Here is a 25626-nt window from a genome sequence, read left to right as displayed (position 1 = left end):
ATAAATAATATCACGTCGTAAGTGATTTGGACGACGTGACTAGCACAGTGACAATCATGGCTGGTAAGTGTGAAGATCTGCTCTGTTTTCTTTCAATTATTTTTACGACAGTATTGTAATAAATAGGAAAAATGCAAAACTTCTATGTTAACATATTTTTTTATTTTATTTTTTTTTATTAAAACAAAATATTATTCAATTCATTACAGTATTAAATTTGCATAATATTATGCATTTACTGTCCTAATTTAAGAAATCACTACAAAAGAAAGTGATTTGAATTGTATTTTTTTATTTTATTGTTTGATGATATATATCTATTTTAAATTACTAATTTTAACATATAAATTAAGAAATTTCTTTTAAATTAGAAACATAATATGATACTATCATGATACAAGATTATGACACCTGTTACATTTGACAATCTACTAGTATTAATACTACATAGTTTATATTTTTAATGAATTCTTTTAATCTTGCAACAATTGAAGTAAGAAAATTTAAAAGGCAATTTAAAAAATAATCTTTTATGTTAATGTTTTAATAAATAACCAATAATAAAAGAATAAATATATAATAATTAATAATAATTAATGAAAATATCATTAAGTTTTAATTGAAAATTAAATATTTGAGAAACTTTGATAAACTTATGTATGTATGTGTGTATATGCGTGTGCGTGCGTGTGTGCGTGTGTGTGTGTGTGTGTGTGTGTGTGTGTGTGTGTGTGTGTGTGTGTGTGTGTGTGTGTATAAATTAAATACTTATATTATTACAACTTATAACTATAATTTTACATATAATATTTATATAATATTATATTATTATGTATTTATAATATTATTTTATAATATTATATAAAATAAAGTATATTATAATAAAAAAATATAATAAATAAATAATATTTTTTGTTTAATACAATTCTAACATAAAAAATTATTTTCATTTAGAAAATCCATATAACCATTTAATGAAGTCTATTAAAATTGGACTTAAAGAATATAAATATTTTGATATTACCAATTTTGGGAAAAAATATGGTATGTATCAATAAATTATTAAATATATTAATATTCAATAAAAAAAAATATTTTTGAATTATATATTATTTGTAGATAGATTACCATATTCAATCAGAGTGCTTTTGGAAAGTGCAGTTAGAAATTGTGATAATTTTCAAGTGAAGAAATCTGATGTTGACAGGCTTTTGAATTGGGAATATAATCAGACTCTTGAAGGAGGAATAGAAGTAGCTTTTAAACCAGCTAGAGTAATATTACAGGTAAATATTTTTAAGAAGTATAAATTCTTGTGAATAAAAATGAAGTAAAATTCTATAAATTGAATTTTAATTTAAGATTTATTTTATAAATAGGACTTCACTGGAGTTCCAGCAGTTGTTGATTTTGCAACTATGAGAGATGCTGTCAAAAGATTAGGAGCAGATCCAGATAAGATAAATCCTATCTGTCCATCAGATCTTGTTATTGATCATTCAATACAAGTTGATTTTTTTAGAACGTAAATAATTATTTTTCTTACATCTTATTTGATCAAAAAATTAAATAATAGAATACTTATTGAAGTCAAATCAAAAAATTATCATTATATAAAACTATTATAATATGATTAATAAGAATCAATTTAAATTTATTGTTTTCTTTGCATTAAAAATAAATGATAATATTTAAGATATAATATTTAAGATAAAGATAATAATAGTAATTTGTTAAGCAATAAAAATAATTTAGTTTTAATAAAATATAATTTTTTTCAGTAAAGATGCTTTCAAAAAAAATGAGGAAATAGAATTTGAAAGAAATAAAGAACGATTTATGTTCCTAAAATGGGGTACTAAAGCATTTCAAAATATGTTAATTGTACCTCCTGGAAGTGGAATAATACATCAAGTAAATTTAGAATATCTAGCCAGAGTTGTATTTGAGACAAATGGCATATTGTATCCTGATAGTGTAGTTGGGACAGATTCTCATACAACAATGATCAATGGTCTTGGTGTAATTGGTTGGGGTGTTGGTGGAATTGAAGCAGAAGCAGTAATGTTAGGTCAGGCAATATCAATGTTATTACCAAAAGTAGTGGGATATAAATTAGAAGGAACACTAAGTCAATATGCAACTTCGACAGATCTTGTTCTTACAATCACAAAGGTAGAGTAATTTTTCTAAAATTTTAAAAGAATATTTGTAAATTTAATTACAAAAAATAATTATTATTGATTATTATCATGTACTTGCAGAATCTTCGTCAAATTGGAGTTGTTGGAAAATTTGTAGAATTCTTTGGTCCAGGAGTTTCTCAACTCAGTATTGCAGATCGCGCAACGATTTCGAATATGTGTCCAGAATATGGTGCTACAGTTGGTTTTTTTCCTATTGATCAACAGAGTTTAACATATTTAAGACAGACAGGTATATAAACTGCAAAAAAAAAAAAATAATCATAACAATAACATATTTAAATTTAGATTTAATTTATGAAATATTTTTACAGGACGATCTGAAGAACATATTAATAAAATAGAAAAATATCTCACCGCTGTACATATGTTAAGGAACTATGATGATGAAAATCAAAATCCAAACTTCTCAGAAGTAGTCACTTTGGATTTAGGAACTGTAGTATCTAGCGTGAGTGGTCCTAAAAGACCTCACGATCGTGTATCCGTCGTAGATATGAAGACAGATTTCAAGAATTGTCTTACTAATAAGGTAGGAATTTTTTCAAATTATCATAACACTTATAATATAGAATATTATTCAATTTATTAATATCTGTCATGTGAAAAGTGTGATTGTGCAATAACATGCAATAGCGATGATTAGTCAGTACTCGTATGGGACAAACATAACCCAGTGACGATCAATTATTACCGTCAAACAGGATCACGTTCATCCCATGATGTACTCAGTAGTATTCAGTGCGTCGTTTCATGTGCTTTTGAAGCGTGATATATACTTGTTAAAGCTCCTTGGTAAAGGTGAAGAAAGGCAAAAGAATACCAGGTAACTACTGCTGTGATATGAATCTTTTATTGCAACATATCACAGCAAGAGTTCCTCCGAATTCTTTCATCTAAATTTTCTGGAGTGCATATATATGTGTGAAGCACCATAAATATTTGAAAATTCGATTACCTTGCATCTTGATAAAAAATTTACAATATTCAGTCACATTTCATGAAGCTATGTCTCGAATATCTTGCCTTGCTGAACTAGCTTTATGGCCTTTCAATTTACCATACAGTTAGCTCACCAAAGAAAAATAAACGGGACGATTTAGTAGAAATGTTGAATAACTGAACAATATATGTTAAAAATAATGTTCATTAAGTATTTGTTGATGATTATTGATTCTCTCTATTGGGGACGAGTATTTCGATCTAGTCACGATTTCTTTACAACGTTGCACTAGATGAATACTTCGTCCCTAATAACAAGAGTATAAAATTTCACAAACATTTTTGATATGCATAGAAGAACAGAGGCGGACATTGGATGAATCCTACCCGGTGAGGTTTTCTTTCCAACCACACCGGACGAGATTTCATCCGACAGCAGCCTCTATATTGTACAATATTATATATTAAAATATATTTCTTTGATTAAATTCCTTTGATTGAACAAGATCAAGATACCTATATCAATCATTGATGAACTTTAAAATTATTAACAAATCACACTAATAATTCAAAAATAAATTACCACAATCAAAAAAGAGTAATTAAACTATCACAATCATAATTTATAAAGATTGATTTTTTAATATGTTAAAGCAAAAATTCAATAATATTAAGATAGAATGTCGAAAACACTGACTAACTTTGATCACGACGATTGACCATCCGCACTAGTTGATAGCACACAGATGACCTTCCACTCTTGTTGAACCATGCTTATATATGCTTTGGAGGTGTCTCCCTCCCCACTTTCTCAAGCAATACCGACCATCCGCATCAACTCAGTGAACATTCCATGAATTTCCTATATTTTCCTTGACATGTCAGGTAGACGCTTTTTTTTTATTACCTTACTGTATACATACAATCTGATTGTTGTCCTGTAAACAGTCGTTATGAAATCACGTATTGTTTACAGGATAATATCAGGAACATCAGCCAAAACAAATCTATGACAAATCTGTCTTTCAGCAAGGGTCACTGAAACATTTTATTTACTGATTATTTTGTAGAATTTAACGAAATTATTTTGATTTTCTTAAGAAAATTCGAATATACAGAAAATAATTAGATAAAAATATATTTTTATTTTATAGAAAACAATAGATAAAGATATATCCTTATATAAGTTTCACTTTGAAAACATAAAATAAAAAGAAATTGTTAAAAACAAATAAACGTTAATTAATAAAGATCAAATAAATTTTAATTTTTAATGGTAATTTTAATTATATATATCATATTCAGAAACGTATTGAACTTATTTAATAATTATTACTTAATTGCTCGTATGTAATTTCATGATTATTATTGATTATAAATATAAATATAACTTTATTGATTAATTTAATTATTATACAATGAATCGAAAAATATTTAGTAAATTTTTAATGCAACAAATAAATCATTTAATCAATTGTTAACAAATCCTCTCAATAAATGATTTTATGAACAAAATATTAAGATAATTTTGTATTACTATATTCAAATCGAGTAATGTTTAGACGAATAATTTTCTCATATTTTTCGGAGTTCAAAAATGAGTCATGTATATATATGAACCAGACATATTGTATGCTTTAGATTACTAGATTTTAATAGTGAAGCGACAGTCAAGTTATAAATATTGGTTAAAAGCGGTAACGATAATTATGCGAACGTGATGGAGCAACAACGGGCGCGCATGATTTTAAAAACAAGGTACCGATCGATTTCTATTGAAAGATGTTCAACATTGGAATCGCATTACTATGCTATCACAGTAAGGTTTTTGCTGAAAACTCATCCACGTGAATCATAGAGAGCTGACTGTTCCTCCATGACATGAAATTCAACGCCCTTTTGTCATCGGCTTTTTGACTTTACCATAATGGATGCACCATGCAAGAATTACTCTATTTTTTTTTTTTTGTATAAAAGTCTAAGAAATAATTTGTTTTACGAATATATCAATATTATATGTTTTTTAAATAATTCTCTATATAATAAAATAAATAAACATGCAAAAAAATTAGATAAATTAAATGTTGTAAAATGAAATTCATGTCTAATGATTTTAAGTCTTGATCAAAAAAGATTTTAAATATTATTGCTTAAAAAACAATAAAATTTATTACCATTTATTATTATAATCTCAATGAAATAATATAAAAACATAATTTTATGAATCTAATCTTATAGGATGTTTTTAATAGGAAGTTTTTAAAAAAATTATATAATTTAAGAAAAAATGGAATATTAAATAATGAATATTTATATTCATAATGAAAAAGATATAAAGATATTTCATAAATTGATAAAGATGATAACATTATAACAATTGCAATTGCAATCAATTTTTCAATAAAAAAAATATGTTATACGTACCAATGATCGATCGATCTTAAATTTCGTTAAGAACACGAACGACTGTCTTCGATGAGGCTACGAACGACGTGCAACCTTACTGAAATTGCTGATACAACATCCATTCATTTTGCAAAGCTCACGCATTTTGTTGCATACCACCGTCTTATATACAGATATTCGCCGTATCTTATATTGCAAACGATTGGTCTTATTATCTATTTATATTATTTCTGAAAGATCTTTTTTTTATGCGAATCTTTTGCGAATGATAATGATTATTACAGTAAATATTTATTTGCAATAGAGAGTTCTTCATTTCATTAAATTCATTAAATTTTTTCTGTTTTTTTTTTTTATAAAATCAAAATAAGAAAAGAAGAGAAAATAACTGTTTCGTCAATAGAAGATAGAATTTGTGAAAGTAATCCTTAAAAGCAAGGAAAAGTCCAAAATGTCTATACAATTGTTCAAGAGTGCGTATCCTGTATAGCCTTAAGCTGAGGGATTCTTGAAAATTTAAATTGTCGATGCGTATACCTGCCGAAAACTAATTGCCATGGTCATAATAGCCTCAGACGAAATGGGAAATTTTATTTGAATAGTAATATTTCTAAAGAAGATATATTGGTTCCTATTTATTGTTTGATAAATTTATGGAATTTTATTGCATTAAGAGTAGATATATTGTTTTAGCAATATACCGGGTGTTTTAAGAAATTTATGAAAAAATTTTAAATATCATATATATATATATATAATAAATAGCATATATATTTCAAAATAAGGAAAAAAATGTTTATATAAATTATCTTGCAAGAAAATTTATCTAATCCAAAATTTTTTTAGATTTTAATGAAAATTTGTATTTATGCAAAACATAATGGAGCAATTTTTTTTATTGATAAAAAATTTTTTGACAGAGAGTTTTGGATATCAATTCCGAAGTATTTTCAGTTTCATTTTGTTTCAGATACAATTTTACTTAGAAATTTTTTTTAGAAAATAAAATATTAAATTCTGACTATTTTGTAATTTAAAATTTTGTTTATTTATAAATTATACTCATACTTCATACCATTATATTATAGAATTATATTTTAAAAAAAGCTTCGAAAGTTTAAACGTTAATTTCCCTTCTTTAATATTCTGTTGAAAAAATTGTTTCATATATAATTCATTACATTTTATATACAAAATTTAATTGAAAGCAAATAAAAATTTAATTTTTTAATTTTTTAAATAAGTTTTTTATTTTTAATAAAATTAATAATATAGGTACGTTATCCTTTAAATTAAATCTCGAAATTAACATAAAACTGTTATTTCAATATATGCTTCTTCAGCAAATTAATAATTTTTGAATAATGAATCATGTTTAAATGCAATCAAGATTATGGGTCATCAAACTTTCAAGATTTGATAAAATAATTTAATTTACAATTTGATAAAAATATTTGTTATCAAATATATTAAAAAAGTATTTATTTTTTATAAACTTTTCTAAATATTTTTACAATAAAAAATTAATAGTCATTATAAATAAATAATATTAAGTGATATGTTATATGTTGTATGTACAATTTTGTAATATATTTATATTTATATATATACATATTTATTATTAAATTATTATTATGTAAATACATATAATTATAAATAAATATATATATAAATTATATATAATAAATATATTTGTTTATATATATAAATTTTTAATTAATTAATTTTTAATAAAAATTTTTAATTTGAAATATTATGGAAAAATTTTTTTTAGGTAGGATTCAAAGGATTTGGTTTAAGTCCTGAAAAAGTGGATACTGTAGGTTTATTTGAATATGAAGGGAAGGATTATAAATTAAGGCACGGTTCAGTAGTTATTGCTGCAATTACTAGCTGCACTAATACTAGCAATCCTAGTGTTATGCTTGGAGCAGGTAACTTGTTTTGTAAAATTTATTACATATTATATTTTTATAAAAAATTTTTATTTAAACATTAAATAATTTCGAAACGATATGTATCTTTTAATTTTAGGTCTTCTTGCAAAAAAAGCTGTAGAAGCTGGTTTATATGTTCATCCTTATATTAAAACATCATTATCTCCAGGATCTGGAGTCGTTACTTATTATTTAGAAGAAAGTGGAGTGATTCCTTATTTATCAAAATTAGGATTTGATGTCGTTGGTTACGGATGTATGACTTGTATTGGTAACAGCGGTCCTCTTCCTGATATTATAGTTGAAACCATTGAAAAGGTAATGGAACAATGTTTTATACAAAACATTAAATATTTAATTTTTTTATATTATATAATTTTAATTTGTATTTCAATCATTAATTTATTTTTTATATAATTAGAATGGACTTATATGTTGTGGTGTATTGTCCGGTAACCGAAATTTCGAAGGTAGAATTCATCCAAACACACGAGCAAATTATTTAGCATCACCACTTTTAGTAATTGCTTATGCTATTGCTGGAACGGTAGACATAGATTTTCAAAAAGAACCCCTTGGTAAGTGATATAAATTAATTTTATTTTATGATTTTTCGAAAATTTCGTAATGCTAAAAATATACAGGACATCGAATGGATGGCACCCCGGTGTTTTTACAAGATATTTGGCCTACTAGAGCAGAAATTCAAGTCGTGGAACAAAAATATGTAATTCCGGCTATGTTTAAAGAAGTTTATAACAAAATCGAAAAGGGGAGTACTAATTGGGCGAATTTGGTAGCTCCTGATGGTAAATTGTATCCATGGGATTCATCTTCTACCTATATAAAACGTCCACCATACTTTGATAATGTACAAAAGGTAAGTTATATATTATATTTTCATATATTTTTATTTTATACTTAATGATTATTTTCTTTCATAAATATTTATTTGTATTTATATTTTAAATATTTATATTAATTATTTATGTGTTTAACAAATAATTTAATATTGATAATGATTTAATAATATCTATTATAATTAGGAATTACCAGAAATAAAATCAATTACCAAAGCACGTGTTCTTTTAAATCTTGGGGATTCTGTTACGACAGATCATATTAGTCCGGCTGGTAGTATCGCACGCAATTCTCCAGCAGCACGATATCTTGCAAATCGTGGGTATGTTCAAAAGACAATTAAGTGTTTATAAATATTTACTTTATTTTTGATTTATTTTTCTTTATTTTTAGATTAACACCAAAGGAATTCAATTCTTATGGTGCGCGTAGGGGTAATGATGATGTAATGGCACGAGGCACATTTGCTAATATTCGTTTAATGAACAAATTTATCGGAAAAGCTGGGCCACGTACGATTTACATTCCTACTAAAGAAGAGGTTTGTAAAAATAGAAATTGATTGAATTAGATTTTATAATATTTTTGCTTTTAGATGGATGTTTTCGATGCAGCTGAATTATATATAAAAGATCAAACGCCTTTAATAATTCTTGTTGGCAAAGAATATGGATCTGGATCATCAAGAGATTGGGCTGCAAAAGGACCATATCTTCTTGGAATTCGGGCAGTTATAGCTGAATCGTATGAAAGAATACATAGGTAAATTTTTTTTAACAAATAAGAGAAAATATTTAAGGAAATATTACATTTATAAACAAAAAAAATTATAGAATTATAAAAAATTTAAAATATTTAAAGATATTTTATATATTTAATATAAATATTTTAACAAGTTTTTTTTTTTTTATGATATACTAGATCAAATTTGGTAGGTATGGGTATTATTCCACTAGAATATCTACCTGGACAAAATGCAGAATCTTTAGGATTGACCGGTTATGAAATTTATGATATAACTATTTCCGAAAATTGTCAACCAGGTCAAAAAATTACTGTTAGCACGGATAATGGTAAAAGATTTGAAGTAATTTTACGATTCGATACTGAAGTAGATTTAACATATTTTAAACATGGTGGTATTTTAAATTACATGATTAGACAAATGCTTTGATAGTATTATTGAATCAATCAAGTTATAAATATCATAAAAAGTTACTTAATATAATACTTAATTTCGGGTTTGGATTTGCAGCAGTCTGAATATATCCATATCCTTATTTATAGTAAAAAAAATTAATTATAACGAATGTTACTTCTTTGCTATAAAACATAAAAAAGCCAAAAAAAATATATATATATATATTAAATACATTAAATACATCAAATCTGTTTGGATAAATATATTTATTTTTGCGTATTACAAACTTTTGCCTTTAAATTTTGTGAAATTACGAAGTTTCTTATATAATAGATATTGAAAGCTATTTGAGTGATATATTAATTACAATTTATGAATGATCGTGCAATATTCATATAGTAAATCAAATTTCTTACATTTTATAATGATTGTTTTTAAAAAAAGAATCTTATAAAAATTAATACTTGTTAACATAATAAAGTGTTAATAATTATTGCAATTGTGACTTTTTAATCTACAATTAATTTTCCAACATTGAAAAAAGTAAAATATTTTAATCTATATCAGTCAATATTTCTTATTTTGTATTCAATATTATGCATTTATTTATACAATCCAGTTTGAACCAGTTCTATTTGTTCCTAATTGTCCATATTTAAGAATTTCTTTATAGTTAGATTCTTTGTAAGCATATCCTGAGAATTTTAATTCAACTAAATGTTGATCTGTTGCTCCATATAAATATGTATTATCAAAACTTAGAGAATAAACGGGACTGGACATTCTACGAAGATTCATGAAATAGAACTATAAAAAGAAAAACACACTATGAGTGTGTTATATAACTGAATTGTATGTTTACAATACATTATAGATACTGACTTGTACATAATTTTTCTGTCTTTGATCCCAGAGAACAGCTTTGCAATTAAATTTAGTTCCAGTGATCATAGTATACTGATAATCTGATGATATACAATATAAAGTTGCATCTGTTGGATCTGGCCATGAATACACACATGTTCCCGTTCTAGAATAATTATTTAATAATGTTAAATTTAAAAATAAGAATGTTACAATGACATTAATAAATTTAAAATAATTATTAATTATTAATTATTAAATATAAAAAATTATTAAATTAATAATTAATAATTATTAAAACTATGAAAGATTTTTAATCTTATATATTCTAATATATAAATACATATGAAATATTTAATAAATATTATTTACCTTAAATCCCATTTTCGGACATAAGTATCATATCCACAGGTAAGTAGAATTTGAGGACTATCCCAAACCATATCTAATGTTCCTGCACATCTTCTTTTATCTGGCTTTAATATATCAGATTCAGTATAACTAGAATTATTATAAAGTATAAATTTTATAAAATAATAGAATATCTCCAACAATTTATAATTTGTTGTATAATTTAAATAATAACTTACTATTCAAGATCAAATATATGAAGATAGGGTCTATCACTATCACCAGCAGAACCTACAGCAATTTTTTTATTTGTTGGATCTGCTGAAAGAGAACATACCCACTCCTCAATGTTTATTGTTGCCAGAGGTACATTTAAAATCTTTTGTCCAACAGGACCCCAAATCTAAATATTATTATAATATTATTTTATAAAGAATAATTCCAATTACTAATAATATAAAAATTGTTTATTATGTAAAGTAATATTTAAAATTTAAAATATTACCTTCACAGTTCCATCACTAGAACCTGATATAATTGCACTAAAAGTTTCATCTAATGCATTTACATTTCTAGTATGTGCTCTATCTATACTAAAGTAAAAACCTATATTTTGATCACATTGTGATTTTGTCCAAAATTGTATACTTCCATCTCTGAAAAAAATTTATATATGAATGAAATAACAATGTATAAAATATTAGCTTAATTATTTTTTTTTATTAATAATTTAGTAATAAATTAAATACCTGTGACCTGTAATAATATATTCATTTTTGACAATAAATTTGCATATATCACTTCTAACATTATCACTAATAAATATGCGATTATTTTCTTGAAATGGTTCTATACGTCTAAAACCATACAATTGATTTCCACCACTCCACCATAAAATATCTTTGGTTAATTGAATCCTTGGTATAAGTTTTCTGTTTTGAGAGAAGAGAATTTTCTTCTCATATTTACCATATTGCCAATTGTTTGAAACATGCCACTTTGTACGCAAACATAGTAATGAATTGCATCTATTAAATTTAAATATTCAAACCTTAATAAAATTTTAATATAACTTCAATACATCTTATTATGTAGAGTCTTTAATTGATATTTTAATTTAAAAATAGAATTTGTATATTAATTTTTATTTCGAAAGAATTTTCGAACTGATCCTTCATTTTATCTTATCTTTTATATTAATTATCAATATATTATGGATAATATTATGGAATAACTGAGAACCATCTGGAGCTTTCTAAATTTTGTATATATATTAAGATAAAAGCTTCTTGTTTCTTGAATCAATGTATATTATGAACTTTGTAACACATAGAACTGTGCGAACAAAATCACGTCATCGATGACAACTAAAAACTGTGTCAAAAATAATATATTATATACCGAAAAAATTCTTAAACATAACCTAACGTACCTTTCGCGAAATTGTCTCGAAGTTTGATTTGTCACAATCGGTTGTTTACTCTTCTTAATCCAAAGTGTTTCTTCCCGTATAATATCGTAGAAACGTGTACATACTTCACTAAGTCGCACCAAATCAAACGCATGGCAATAATCGAAAATTAAAATCAAAACATCAGATGGCAAAGTGTCCAAACGCCACACACCTGTCATTTTGTCAAGCCAATCACGTGGCGACCGAAGATACAACAGCTGTTCAACTTTAGTATTACGTAAATTGTCATATGTAAAAAATTTTCTTTTCTTAACAAAGATATAATATAATAAGAATTAAACCAAGAATATATAAAATTTTATTTATATTTTTATTTAATTATATTATTTATATATTTATAATATCTTTAAAATTGATAAAAATATTTATTGATAAAATAATAATTATTAACAACAATATTCATTTGCATTAAAAATATATCTAATTTATATTTATAAAATTAGTTCTCTGCAATTGTACATTTTTTTCCTGCTTCTTCAGGTGTTTTCCATTCTATATTATTCTTTGTATCTATAAATGATATTTTTTTAATAATAATAATATAAAATATAAAAAGAATTTTAGACAGTTTAATATAATGTAAATTAATAAATTTATTACCTGGTATCATATCTTTTAAATATTTTAGATACAAAATAAGGTATATGAATGCTGTTATAGCAGCAATCGATGAAAATATTCGTAATGTTATTACTCCTCCAAATAACTTGTACAATATTCCACCTATTAGACTTCCGATTGCAAAACCTAAAATAATATTTTTGTGATATCTAATATATAAATATATTAAATATTTATAATATTTAAAAAAGTATAATATTTAAAAAACTATAATATCTAAAGTATTTGCTTAAAAACCAATTAATTATAAACTTTAGTTACCAAAACCATCATCCATACCAGCTACGATTCCTTGAATCGTAGCTGATGTACCAGGTGGAGCAATTTTGCTTGCATAGGCAACTATTGTTGTATAACAAAGTGCATAAGTAGGTCCTTGCATAAATAACTCTATTGGTATTACCCACCATGGATTTGATGCTAATGAAATTAATCCAAGTCGTAAGGCATAACATATAAAACAGAATGTAAAAGTATATCCAAATCCTAATTTCTTTAGGATTTTGCCTATAAAAAAATTTGAATAAATACAGAAGTTATGTAAAATATAAAATTTAATTATATAAATAAATAACTTACCAGAGAAAGAAAAAAATATTACTTCACCACCTAGAGTTTCTGCGGCCACAATTAAACCTTCTATTAATTTAATTTTACTCATGTAATTGGTTGTCATAGCAAGATCTTCCAAATACCTATTTGAAACATATTATTTTCGTACGATTTTTTCATGCTTTTTTATTTATCATATATTTCGAAAAATTTTAATTATCTGAACAAAAGTTATTTTATTGAAATAAAAATTTACCAAAATAAGAAATAAATTATAAAGCTATCAAGAATGCCAGCAATTGTTGTGAAACAGAGAAATATAATTATAGATTTCAATTTTAAAAGTTTTATAACATCTTTCAATATATTTGTGGACGCTGTCATTAATGGTAGCTGTAAAAATTATTTTTAATAAATTGTTTATAACTAAGAATATTATTTTAAATATTATAATACTTACATCCAATTTTTTACAACAAAATAAATCAATGACTGTAAATATAAGAATAAGTAAAAACGCAGGTGTATATGTTTTAATAATTTCTCCTTTAGACCAATAATCTACTGCATAACCAGCTAAAAAAGCTGAAATTCCAAAACCTATAGTTCCCCAAACACGCTGTCTACCATATCCCATTTGACCATTTTCACCTGGAAAATGAATAATGATAAACTAAGATTAAATTACTTATATTTATTATTAATAATTTTAAATAAAAAGAGATGAAATTATATAATACCTAATATATCAAAACAAATTGCATCACTCATACAATTGCTTACATTAAAACCAATATTACCAAGAGACATTAATAAAACAAAACTCCAAAAAGTTACAGATGTATATAGACAATAACTATCTTCAAATTTATCACAGATAACATTGCAATTATTATTTTCAGAACAATATGAGGTACTATTTTTATCAATTAAGCATGTGGAATTTGAGGCAAAATTTATTTCCTCATTAATTGCTTGAAATTGTATTGATAGAGAGAAATTTTTATTTTTACAAGTCCAATGGCATATAGCATTCTTTACTCCCATACATAAATATGGTTTGGAAATATCCTGAAGTAAAAAAGTTAAAAAATTAATTTTTAATTTGTATAATAATCTAGTTATATAACTTTTTGTAATTAAAATAAAAAATTACTTGTGATGTACAATATGGTAATAAATCACAGGATACATTATTAATACTATGATCTGGAAAAATTGGACCTGGAAGCACTGATAAAAAGTACATACAAATATAACAACTACTTGTTGCTGTTAATAATATAATAAAAATTGTTTTTCTCCAAGAATAAAAATAATCCACAAGAAAGCCAAAAGTTGGTTTAGCAATTAAAAATAAAATTGGTAAAATAGCTGTAATGCTGCCCATAATTAATGCAGAAATACCAAGTTGTTTGCCATATACTGGTAAAAATGGAAGAATTGGACCCATTGCTATAATTAAACATAATATGAGAATAATATAATAAAAAATATATGTTTAAATCTAATTATTAATACTTACCAGCCATAAAAAAGAAGTAATGTGCCTTAATAGGCAATTGCATATAATTTAACTTCATTCTTTATAATTTTATCTTTATAATTTTAATAGTAATAAATAAATAATAAGAAAAATATTTTTTTAAATATTTAAATTTAGACAAAACAATGTACTTAAATTCAACACTGTTTCCTGTAATTAAAATATATTAATATAATTAATTAAAAACAATCTATTATCTGAAAATAATAAGTGTATTAATAAAACATATATTATAAATTTAAGATAATATGACATAGAGAAAGAAAACAGATATGTTATCATACGTAGATACGGTAAATATATTATTAAATTTGAAAAATATATAATATTATAAAAAATATATAATATTATATTTTATAATATATATATTTCTAAAATTGTTCAAATTTTGAAATTTTAAATAAATAAAATTTCAATGTAACAAAATAATTCTATTTTATAAATTCGTTTTTAACTGATTTTTTGTTTTTTTATTTTAAATAAATAACGACATAATAAATACCGTTTTTATTATCAGATTCTATTTATATAGTTTATATCCATTTTGAAATTAACGTAAGTTGTTTTTCTATAATAAAAAAGATTATTATTTACAAATAAAAGTATTATAATATAAAATTAATGCGATGTATAAATTTAGCAACAATATTTGTTCATGTTTCATGATTTTCATATTGTTCATATTGTAGAAATAAAATGAACTGTCAATTATTCGAAGATCATACTAATATTTTGAAAATCACAAATGTTTGATATTTCGCATGCACATACTATACTAGCGCTACTATTATATAGTGGTAATATCTCGAGATACAGGATAATCTTTTTGCTACTTCGAAGTATCACCAATCATAATATGTATACATATATATTGCTTGCTTGCTATTTGATGTACTTAATATCTATTATTAGAAGTCGACGTTGCCTTTATGACACTAACAATTAATAATATTAATAGATATAGATATATATAATTCTATGAAATAAAAAATGAGAATAAGAAAAGAATTGTCCTTTTTTATTTCATCGATACAGATGTATGTTGTCTTTAAGCGATTGATAACAAATTATAAATATATATTTTGTTTTAACATGATTTTATCATTATCGAGTAATTAACAATACTACATTTGAATTAATAAAATTACTTTGAGAAAATTATTTTATATTCTATATTCTATATAATTTATCAAATACTATAAATATTTTATATAAATTGCTATATATATCTCAATGTATTTGCCATATATTTGCCAAATATTAAGTTATAGTTTATAATATTTATAAACAATAAATTCATAAACAGTAAATTTGTTAAAATTGTTTAATATGTTAATATGTGTATAGATTTTAATGATTTTAAAATATATCGTAAAGATATCATTTATCATCATTTTGAACAACTTTTTTTTTTAATGATGATCGATTTTAGTTTTCGAATTATTTGCAAAAAACTTTTCATATATCATTAAATTTTATCTATAATATTTATGCGATTATTATTTATATAAACTATAAATAAAAAATGAGATTTTCAATCTTTAGTTAAACGATTAATTTTTTATTTTAAAAATAGGTAATTACGGTAACTTCAGTATATTCAGTATTATATCGATACATTTCAATCTATATAATCAATACAAATTCAATAAAAGATAATTTAAGACTTAAAATGAAACTGTTTCATTTTTTTATGAATTGATTAAATTTTGAAAGTTTTTTTAGAAAGAATAAAAATACTACGTCGTAAATAAATAATGCTTAAAGTTTTAATTATCTTACTTGCACATTATTAGATAATTATACATATTATACGCCTCTATCAATACCGATTAGTTATCTTACTCGAATAGAATTCATTTTATCAAAAATGTAAACATTTCTAAATTTATATTTTTAAGAGAAATATATTATAATTTTAAATAAAATATAATTTTTTTTTTAAATCGAATAATTGATTATTTGAATTACTTTACAATTTTTTTCACCTATTTAAATAGTTCAGTATATATAAATAGTTCAAATTAAATTTTTTAATATTTTTAAAAAAAATATAAAATATTTTATATTTTTGCAAACTTTGAATAATTTCTATAAAAATTCATATAATAATATTCATAAAAAATTCATAGAATAAACATATATTTGCTTTAAGAAAAAAGATGTTACATATCGATGATAATAATTTGCTTGCAATTGTTTCTGATACTTTTAATATGATTTTTCTTTTCGAAGAGAAATGCATTTAAATTATCGAAATGAATTATTCTTTGCGAATTATGTATTTGATAGAAAATTTTAAATTATAGTTTGGATATATTGTTAATAACAGTTGAATTAAAATGAATTGATTAATAATAAATTTAATTAAAAATATGTAACAAATAATATATAATACATAAAATATTGCAAAAAATAGATATAATTCGATTAAATAGAAATATAATTTATATACTCCATATATATATATATATATTGTTTGTAATATATTTTTCTTAAAATAACATTATTTATTACTATTTAATAAAATAATATTAATTCTATTAAAATTTAAAATAAAATAAACTAAGTCGAATATACAATATATAAAATCTTAATAAATCGTATAAGTCTTAAATATATTATATGATTAATTAAATTACTTATTACTTATATATTATATTATTATAATTACTTATTTTGATTACAACAATAAAAAATACGTGTATATATATATATATATCTGAAAATGTAAAAAAAATTTTAATTTTGTTTAAAATACTTAATAGAAACTTCTTAATAAAAAAATACAATTATTAAACAAATTAAAGAAACAATAAAAATTATCTTATGTAATTTCTTTACTTATCATAAAAAAATTAAAATTTTTATAACAAATTTAATTTTTGTATCCATATTATGGACATTAGAAAATTATTAAGAAAATACGTGGAAAATATACATACATAAAAGAAATATAAGTAAATACGAAAATATTTGCTTGTTTCTCTCCTTCCACAATAATTAAATTTTATTTTACAAAGAATACACAAAATATAATAATAAATCTTTATAAATATTATAATAATATTATAATATTTATTTATTTTATGTAAAATGTTTGTTAAATTCGTTCCGGATAATAAATGTTAACGTCATCTACTATACCAACACGTAAGTATATAATATATATGTGTATTATGTATGAACTCCCACCAGTCTCAATAATTCCAGTTCCCTAGTGGAGCTTTGGTCACATCATTATATCAGTAGAGTTTTGATTTAATCCAATCTATATAGAGTGCATGGACATCGAACATAAAGAAATCTTTTTCTTCGTTTTTCAGGCACCATGTGATAAATTCATCAATCGTTGTTTGTGGCATCTCCAAAGTAATTGCTGAAAAGTTGCAGAGAGTTGCTCTTACTTCATGTAGCTAAATCGGCTGACTTTTTTTGTGTAATTCATAGTCAATCCCTTTAAAACCGACCGTGCATTGTCTATCCGCTACTGTTTTCTAGTTCAGCCGTCTAACATCTGTATTTAGCTCTCTGATGAGAGAAATAATATAGAAAAAATTCAGTGTTTTTTTCTGTGAAAAGTGAAGGTACGTGTTGTCAGAAAGTATAAAATAATTATTGTTTTTATAATCATTGAAGATTTAACTAAGTGATGTCACTACATGTTTGTCACCATGTTATTCATCAAAAAAAAAGATATAAGAGAAATATTGCATTGGTTCATTCAATTATATCGTAAATAAAAATGAATAATCGTTATCAATCCAATTATTATTTTTGTAATCATTGAAAAATCATTGATTCGTTTCAATATCGTATTAATTGATGATTTTAGTGATAAGCAGAAGAATCGATGATTGCGAAGTGTTAGAATCGATTTCAACGAAATTTTAAATAGAATTGTTGTTGAAATATGAAATAAAATTTGAATTCTCAATATATAATAATGATAATAATAACAATATAAAAACGAGAAAAAATAAGTAATATAACAAAAGAAATATAATGAAGAAATTATATTATTAAGAGAAATACGATTTTTATTATTAAATATGTTTTAAGTCATCAGATATTTATAGATAAATGATAAATAAAATCTTTATTAGTTTATTAGTTTACAAAGTTTATTTGAAATCGACTCTAAACACGTTTTGTATTTTTATTAAAAATTAATATTTGTATTTTATTGTTTATCAATTATAATAATGTGTGATAAAACGTGTGAAAAAATATCATATAATAGTTTTTGATAATTGATTTAAAGAATCTTCTTTTTAAAGAAGTGAAAGACCGAAAACTTGAGTTATCTTTGACGAAGGTGTCGGTTGGAAGATCATCGAAGATGGATATTCTATTATTTGTTTTATTCTTTTTCATCGCATTTTTTCATCAAAATATCAATGCTGAAAATTGTAAGTAATTTTTAATAATATTTTAATAATATTCACAATATTTCTTGTCATTAATATTTTATTAAATTATAATCATAATTAGAAATTAATCAATAAAATCATAATTAAAAATTAAAAAAGAACAATAACAAATTTTTCCACAAATTCTTATACAATATAACAATGCTGATAGTAATATCGTGATATTAACATAGTCTAGGATTTTGGCAAAACATTAAGTAATATTATAAAATAACACTTTGATAATTTTCGTAAAAGAGTAGAATGATATTATAATATACTGTAAAAAATTTTTTTAATACAATTTTTCATTTAAATCGAGCATTGAGCAAATTATTCATCATTGATAATACATTATTCATAATTTCCTCTTGCGTAATCAAAATAAGATAAAATCACAAAATAAAAAAAAAAAATATCGTCATTTCAGTAAAACTATGCGTAGTCGAGAGTATTCACACAATAAAAGGAATTCGCGGACTTTGCCCACAATTGGCAATCTCAGGGAGTCAGGTAGAGTGTGTTATAGGAAATGATAGGCGAGTATAACAAATTAATAGGAAAAACGATAAGTTTTATGCTTTTTGAAGAGTATTGATTAATTTTGTTTTTTTTCTGTTTAATATCTTAACTTTTTTTTCTTTTTTTAACGATATTAAACAATGTTATACAGATTCAATTGCTTGCGACATTTGTCTATGGGTAAAGCCGATTTTACTGTATTGGAACCGGAAGATCTGGTTGCAGCGTCCGCGTATAACGAATACAACATTCTAGTCACAAACGAATTAAGATTATTTTCAGACGGTAATAACAAAGTAAATCAAATAATAATTTAAACTTATATTATTAATATTATTAATATTTAAGGAATTAAAATTTATGTTTTATTATTATTATTTTATTTTTTATTAGAGAAACAACGTTATGAGATGATAGTTATAGTCTCTAAAAACGTGAGAAATATATGGGACGTTAAGGGTAAAAGATTTTGTCATCCTGGACTAGATACTACCGATGATTGGACCAATTCTTTTTCAACGGTTAATTATTTTATAATTATTTTTTACTTTTTACTTTTTTTTTATTTATCATATATTTTTTATAAATTAATTTTTGGTAATTGAAGTAATTAACGAGTTATATTCCTAATAACAAAATTGATTAAATAACTTATTAAAATATCAAGGAAATTAAAAAAATTTTAATTAATTTACATTATACATATACATATATTAACTTTAGTAATTTAAAATGATTCGAATTTCTTTTTTAATAATTTAAAAAACAATTATATTACTATATATATATATATACAAGAAAAAAGAAGAAAATTGCTTATAGATGATAGATATTTTATTTTTATTTTTGAAAACTATTATAAAACTATTATAACTCGATATTAAATTATTGCATATAATGTATAAACTACATTATATAAAAATAAGAAGAAATTTATTATTATAATATTAAATTTTTAAATATTAGATAAATTTAAAAAATATATTAATATTCATATAAAATATAATAATTATTTAATTTTTTCTACAAACAATATTTTCAAAATCTACTTAAGGCAATTTTTTTGTTGAACAATATAATTCTATCTTAAATATATATTTAATATAATATATATTTTAAACATAACATTAGACATAAAATATAATAGTATCATAATAGTAACAAAGTGAAAAAGATAAAAAAAAAATGATAGAATTAACATACCTTTATTACAATTGTAGTATTTTGAAGAATGGATAATACCGAGAAATTGCGATCCAGATAAGACGTTATTAGAAGATCGAATGAATGGTTTGTCAAATTTCTTTGAGGCAGCTTGTATAGCTGGACCTTGGACCGCAGATACCATATATGATAGTAAATTAAGTAAGTATTTAAACAGTTTGAATAAATAGAAAATAATATACAATGTTAATCACTCTATAACAATTTTTTTCCTTGTAGAATCGAAATATAGAAATCTTTGCGCCGCATGCGACAATCCAATGGGCTGTTATTCAAGTGATACGTATCACGGTCGCGAAGGTGCTTTATTGTGCCTTACTGATAACGCAGGTGACGTTGCCTGGGTTAGATTAAATGATACTCTGGAACATTTTAAGGTAAAAGAATTAATCTATAAATGAGAGATTAATTCATTTGAGATAATACGAAAAAGTGATAAAAATTAAAAAATTTAAAAATATTATTTTTTCTATTTTTTGATAAAGCAAGAAATAATTCATTTTCGTATGCAATAAAATATATTAATTATTTTGAACACTATAATATAAGAATTTTCAATAATTTGTTAATGAATTATGAAATCAGGATGAACGAATCAACAAGGAAGATTACAAATATCTTTGTCCGGATGGTACAACGAGACCTGTGAAACTCGATAAACCATGTGTATGGATCACAAAACCATGGCCAGTGATTATCGCCAGATCGTTAGTAGAAAATGTTAACTAGAAGGATTTGATTAAACAATGTATATTTTAAGTGATATTTGCATTTTACCAGAGAAGTAGCAAAAAAGGTGGAAAAGATAATGATTTCTTTGAAGACAGACAAGTTCGGTTGGAAGCTGCGTCAATTGTTGGAAAATTATCATCCAACACCGGTGAGCACAAATACTTTGGAAACGCCGGAAGACTTTCTAGTAAGATGTAATTAGCAATGATTAATTACAATACGAATAATTTACAATTTAAAAAAAAATAGTTTAGGATTTTATTTAAAATGTAATATTTAATCGTAGTTCCTCGCTTTATGGGCGCTAACAATCGCGTACCATGTCGTCCATCGAGAAGAGTAAAATGGTGTGTTGTTTCGAATTTAGAAGAGAATAAATGTCGATGGCTTAGAGAAGCTTCGATTGTGTATGGTGTGGAACCAGCGATTTCCTGTATTCAAGAATTAACAAGAGTAGACTGTTTAAAAGCTCTTAAGACCGAACGTGCAGATATATTTATTGCAAAACCAGAAGAATTGTTCCAAGCCAAAAAGTGAGTAAAAATGAAAATTGTATTCATGGAAAAAATAATATTTTGTGGAAAAAAACTATAACCATGTTTAAAATAATGTTGGCTATGTTGATAATATTTAAAATAGAATTGGCTTAAAAACAATGGCACAAATAGTACCCAAGAGGAACAATGAATTCATTAGAATTGCAGCAGTTGTGAAACAAGATTCGCGGTTCAAAAGTTTAAAAGATTTGAAAGGAGCCAAGGCGTGTTTTACGGGATACCGAGATATCGGTAAATATAATTTTTTATTTTTCTTTTATGTTTTTAAATAGTGATTTATAATTTATATATAATATATATTTTATTTATAAATTAAATAATTTGTTAGAAACAATAAGAAAGATAACTTGCTGTTGTTAATAAGTAAAACATATTTTTTGTAGGATGGAATGCTTTTGTGGCTGTATTGAAAATTATCTCGAATTCAAAGTCTTATTGCGATACGGAAGCAGTTGCTAATTTTTTTACAGAGAGTTCTATTGTTGGTCTGAGTGATAATGATGGGCAAATGCCATATAATTTACATTCCTTAACTAAACAAGGTGCGTACACATTGCACGATGATAACAATGAAACGACGCGATTCTAATATCAATGAAACAAGAAAACCAACAAAATTTGTAGCAAACGGAGTTGGAAAAGACTTGAGCGCCTTTGATTGTATGATGTCTAATATTGGTGACGTAGCTTTTGTTGATTTAAAGAAGATTGATGAAAAGAGTGGTAAATATATTGGATAAGTAAATAAAAAAAATTTAATTTATTAATTTAATTTATACGAAAAAATTGTTAATAAATTTTAAACCAACTTTTTTTTGTATTTTATATTTCAATTATGATATTTTTATTATTTTAGGTACTTTAATAAAAAAACATGGTAATCAAATGCGAAATAATAAATATCGAACTTTATGTTTTAATGAAGTAGATTCGGATGAAGTATGTTTACTTACATGGGCACCATTGGGCATGGTATATTTTATATTAAAAATAATTTTATAGTATTAAAAATATAGATATTGGATTATTTGTAGGTGATAACGAATGAAAATATGACAGATTTGAGACGAGAGGAGATTTATTCCATGCTATTAGAAATGGATAAACTTTTCGGAAGTAGTTTCAAGGGCCGTACGCCCGCGTTTTCTATGTATGGGATATATGATTCAAATCAAAGTATTATATTTCCGGTAAGAATATAATATTAGTTTTAAAATAATAAAATACTAACATAAAATAATCCAAATTAAATAAAATTAATATTATTAAAAATAGATCTTTATACAAATAAATTCGATTATATATAATATAACATATAACATAACATGTGTCGATTATGTAATATAAAATCAAACATTTTTTTTATTCTTCATCAGAACTTAAGCACATACAGTCCAAAGGTCGTTCAAGTATAGCTATTTTTTCTCCATATTTTTCATTTTTCATCATTCCATAATAAACATAACCTTTTTCACAAAAAGCCCATGGGAAATGCATACATTTGAAAGAAATACAAGGTTCTCCTTTTGCGTCTAATGCAATAGCACCTATATGAGAATCTCCAGTTTCTATTTCGAAGTCCTGCAGTACAGTGTTTACTGCAGTAGTTATACATATATCTTCAGATAACTTTCTAATTATTTTACGTGCTGGCGCATAGCAATAGATACTAGAATTATTACCAGAAACAGAAGTACAACCAAGTTCGTTTGTATAAATGCCACAACCAATTACCGTACCGATTGGACTTACAGAACCAACTGGTTTTCCAGATTCCCCTGCTGTTGATGTTCCACTTGCAAGTCGTTTTTTACGATCGTATGCAACTACCCCAACTGCACCAATCTGATATTAAGATTTTTCAATTATATTTTATAAAATATAATATAGTGAGAATATATAATTAATGAAACTATAGATATTATTTTTTAATATTCTATAAGTACAATTCGATAAATATGATTTTTTATGAAAAATAATAGTATGAAAAACATACTTGTAAAATTATTGATTCATCTATATCATCTATATCTATATCATCATCAAATAATTGATATACTTCATCTTCTTCATATCGATTTATAACGCAATTTGAATCACATTTTTTTTTTTCATTTTTTAATTTGTATGTTTCACATTCTTCTTCATTTTTAAATGATTCAAATGATATGGATTTGAGTGAACTTAATGAAGAGATTTCACGTAAACTACTTGGCGGTAAAATTGGAATTCCGTGATCTAATGCAAATTTTTGAGCTCCTTTTTCAACAATTAAGATGTGTTCCGTATTTTCTAACACTTTTCGTGCTGCATATATTATATTACAATTGAAAATATATTTTTCGTGCATTATAATATTATATTGCAATTAAAAATTTTTTAAAATTATTATTTTGTCACTAAACACAAACCTAAAGAAATCGGATGTTCTATATCACGAACAGCACCTACGCATCCAGCATCTTTTGTTGTCATTATAGCAGCATCCATGACAACTTCATTATTAAGGTCTAAAGAACCTCCTTTTCCACAATTAAATAATGATTTATTTTCCATATAAGAAATTGCTTTTTCTACCGCATCCACTGCTGATCGACCGTTGATAAGATCGCTATATGCTTCAATTGCTGCATTTTTAACCTATTTGAATTAAAAATTTTTATTTTCATAATTAACAACAATTTGAATATTGATTTGAATGTAATGCTTTTCAAACCTCAACAAGTATACGTTTACGTTTGTTACGAGGAATTTTTCCTGCACCTCCATGGACTATTATAACAGGATCTACATAGACACGACGTTTCTTTTTCTCTGGTTTTGTTTCTTTTCTAATTCTTGTTAAAATTTGATCGATCCACGAACAATAATCACACATTATGAATATATAACGTAAAATTTTATGAGAAAGAATAAATTTATGTAGATCAATGATTATTTGATTTAGATAAAAAAGTAATTAAAACAAATGCAAATGCTTTCTTTATAGGAAGGAACACAACATCTACAGTTAGAAGTTCATCAAATTCAACGAGCAATGAGTTATTCTGATATTATTAACGATGTCGTTAAACAAGTTTATTGTAATGGTGTAAAAAGTTTGAATTCTCTTTATAACATGATCTTTATATATATATTTTTTGTTCTGTTGTTATAAATTGCTTAAGCATAAATATCATATCTACTGTTATTGTGTATATATTCATATTTTGATAAAATTTTATTATAATAAAAAAAAATAATAAATAATAAAAATTATTATTATTAACTATTGTTAATT

At 24.0% G+C, this 25626-nt stretch overlaps 5 protein-coding genes across 19 annotated transcripts; 2 read left to right on the top strand and 3 right to left on the bottom strand.

Moving 5' to 3' along the window:
* The first annotated feature begins 7 nt into the window (after positions 1–7).
* On the top strand, positions 8–9990 carry LOC100866393 (cytoplasmic aconitate hydratase). Its single transcript, XM_003695743.4, has 15 exons — positions 8–63; positions 955–1044; positions 1120–1286; positions 1380–1525; positions 1782–2175; positions 2265–2436; positions 2519–2736; positions 7327–7486; positions 7587–7807; positions 7911–8067; positions 8134–8369; positions 8536–8672; positions 8744–8891; positions 8946–9112; positions 9272–9990. The coding sequence occupies exons 1-15, from the start codon at positions 57–59 to the stop codon at positions 9522–9524; spliced, it is 2673 nt and encodes an 890-aa protein (XP_003695791.2). The 5' UTR covers positions 8–56; the 3' UTR covers positions 9525–9990.
* LOC100868057 (F-box/WD repeat-containing protein 4) lies at positions 9739–12472 on the bottom strand. Of its 2 annotated transcripts, none has more exons than XM_003695756.4 (7): positions 12139–12472; positions 11456–11734; positions 11212–11362; positions 10946–11109; positions 10728–10856; positions 10374–10521; positions 9739–10298 (listed from the first exon to the last, which is right to left on the bottom strand). In XM_003695756.4, exons 1-7 carry the CDS (start codon positions 12336–12338, stop codon positions 10098–10100), a joined length of 1272 nt encoding a protein of 423 aa, XP_003695804.1. In that variant the 5' UTR covers positions 12339–12472; the 3' UTR covers positions 9739–10097. The 2 variants fall into 2 exon arrangements, with proteins under 2 accessions (XP_003695804.1, XP_086758894.1); XM_086902768.1 differs by having other exon boundaries at positions 9739–10317; positions 12139–12461.
* On the bottom strand, positions 12472–21117 carry LOC100866506 (major facilitator superfamily domain-containing protein 6). Of its 3 annotated transcripts, none has more exons than XM_003695744.4 (10): positions 21037–21117; positions 14879–15049; positions 14510–14808; positions 14094–14424; positions 13814–14004; positions 13610–13746; positions 13381–13496; positions 13063–13308; positions 12781–12927; positions 12472–12690 (listed from the first exon to the last, which is right to left on the bottom strand). In XM_003695744.4, the coding sequence occupies exons 2-10, from the start codon at positions 14934–14936 to the stop codon at positions 12620–12622; spliced, it is 1596 nt and encodes a 531-aa protein (XP_003695792.2). In that variant the 5' UTR covers positions 14937–15049; positions 21037–21117; the 3' UTR covers positions 12472–12619. The 3 variants fall into 3 exon arrangements, with proteins under 3 accessions (XP_003695792.2, XP_031773729.2, XP_086758893.1); XM_031917869.2 differs by lacking the exon at positions 21037–21117 and adding an exon at positions 18095–18278; XM_086902767.1 differs by lacking the exon at positions 21037–21117 and adding an exon at positions 15402–15757.
* Positions 18096–25614, top strand: Tsf3 (Transferrin 3). Of its 12 annotated transcripts, XM_003695775.4 has the most exons (17): positions 18096–18147; positions 18226–18486; positions 19180–19311; positions 19742–19850; positions 19985–20118; positions 20227–20354; positions 21054–21198; positions 21277–21434; positions 21643–21764; positions 21838–21983; positions 22076–22322; positions 22429–22577; positions 22730–22888; positions 22971–23069; positions 23203–23318; positions 23381–23536; positions 25336–25614. In XM_003695775.4, exons 3-17 carry the CDS (start codon positions 19242–19244, stop codon positions 25501–25503), a joined length of 2106 nt encoding a protein of 701 aa, XP_003695823.2. In that variant the 5' UTR covers positions 18096–18147; positions 18226–18486; positions 19180–19241; the 3' UTR covers positions 25504–25614. The 12 variants fall into 12 exon arrangements, 9 of the variants coding, with proteins under 9 accessions (XP_003695823.2, XP_086758886.1, XP_086758885.1 ...); XM_086902760.1 differs by lacking the exon at positions 19180–19311 and having other exon boundaries at positions 18101–18147; XR_015290620.1 differs by lacking the exon at positions 18096–18147 and having other exon boundaries at positions 18265–18486; positions 23203–23223.
* Positions 23593–25501, bottom strand: LOC105736153 (isoaspartyl peptidase/L-asparaginase). Its single transcript, XM_031917872.2, has 4 exons — positions 25063–25501; positions 24758–24986; positions 24343–24653; positions 23593–24191 (listed from the first exon to the last, which is right to left on the bottom strand). Exons 1-4 carry the CDS (start codon positions 25222–25224, stop codon positions 23709–23711), a joined length of 1185 nt encoding a protein of 394 aa, XP_031773732.2. The 5' UTR covers positions 25225–25501; the 3' UTR covers positions 23593–23708.
* Positions 25615–25626: the final 12 nt, after the last annotated feature.

The sequence above is a fragment of the Apis florea genome, unplaced genomic scaffold (genome assembly GCF_048593485.1).
Source record: "Apis florea isolate Af1SG1 unplaced genomic scaffold, ASM4859348v1 contig_2272_pilon, whole genome shotgun sequence".
NCBI lineage: Eukaryota > Metazoa > Arthropoda > Insecta > Hymenoptera > Apidae > Apis > Apis florea.
This window is presented reverse-complemented; position numbering and strand designations above follow the sequence as displayed.

Excerpts from the sequence above, each read along its gene's own strand:
- LOC100866393 (XM_003695743.4), top strand. Across the intron at positions 8,370-8,535 it reads ACTTTGATAATGTACAAAAG|GAATTACCAGAAATAAAATC; the intron begins GTAAGTTATATA and ends TATTATAATTAG. Across the intron at positions 9,113-9,271 it reads TCGTATGAAAGAATACATAG|ATCAAATTTGGTAGGTATGG; the intron begins GTAAATTTTTTT and ends ATGATATACTAG.
- LOC100868057 (XM_003695756.4), bottom strand. The coding sequence starts at position 12,338 with ATGACAGGTGTGTGGCGTTTGGACACTTTGCCATCTGATGTTTTGATT. Across the intron at positions 11,363-11,455 it reads TATATTATTACAGGTCACAG|AGATGGAAGTATACAATTTT; the intron begins GTATTTAATTTA and ends AATTTTTTTCAG. Across the intron at positions 10,857-10,945 it reads CATATATTTGATCTTGAATA|TTATACTGAATCTGATATAT; the intron begins GTAAGTTATTAT and ends TAATAATTCTAG.
- LOC100866506 (XM_003695744.4), bottom strand. The coding sequence starts at position 14,936 with ATGAAGTTAAATTATATGCAATTGCCTATTAAGGCACATTACTTCTTT. Across the intron at positions 14,005-14,093 it reads AATTTGTTTTGATATATTAG|GTGAAAATGGTCAAATGGGA; the intron begins GTATTATATAAT and ends TTCATTTTCCAG. Across the intron at positions 13,309-13,380 it reads AATATTTTTTTCTTTCTCTG|GCAAAATCCTAAAGAAATTA; the intron begins GTAAGTTATTTA and ends ATTTTTTTATAG.
- Tsf3 (XM_003695775.4), top strand. The coding sequence starts at position 19,242 with ATGGATATTCTATTATTTGTTTTATTCTTTTTCATCGCATTTTTTCAT. Across the intron at positions 21,765-21,837 it reads CCAGTGATTATCGCCAGATC|AGAAGTAGCAAAAAAGGTGG; the intron begins GTTAGTAGAAAA and ends GCATTTTACCAG. Across the intron at positions 23,537-25,335 it reads ATCAAAGTATTATATTTCCG|GAAGGAACACAACATCTACA; the intron begins GTAAGAATATAA and ends CTTTCTTTATAG.
- LOC105736153 (XM_031917872.2), bottom strand. The coding sequence starts at position 25,224 with ATGTGTGATTATTGTTCGTGGATCGATCAAATTTTAACAAGAATTAGA. Across the intron at positions 24,654-24,757 it reads AGAACATCCGATTTCTTTAG|CACGAAAAGTGTTAGAAAAT; the intron begins GTTTGTGTTTAG and ends TAATATATGCAG. Across the intron at positions 24,192-24,342 it reads ATGAATCAATAATTTTACAA|ATTGGTGCAGTTGGGGTAGT; the intron begins GTATGTTTTTCA and ends TCTTAATATCAG.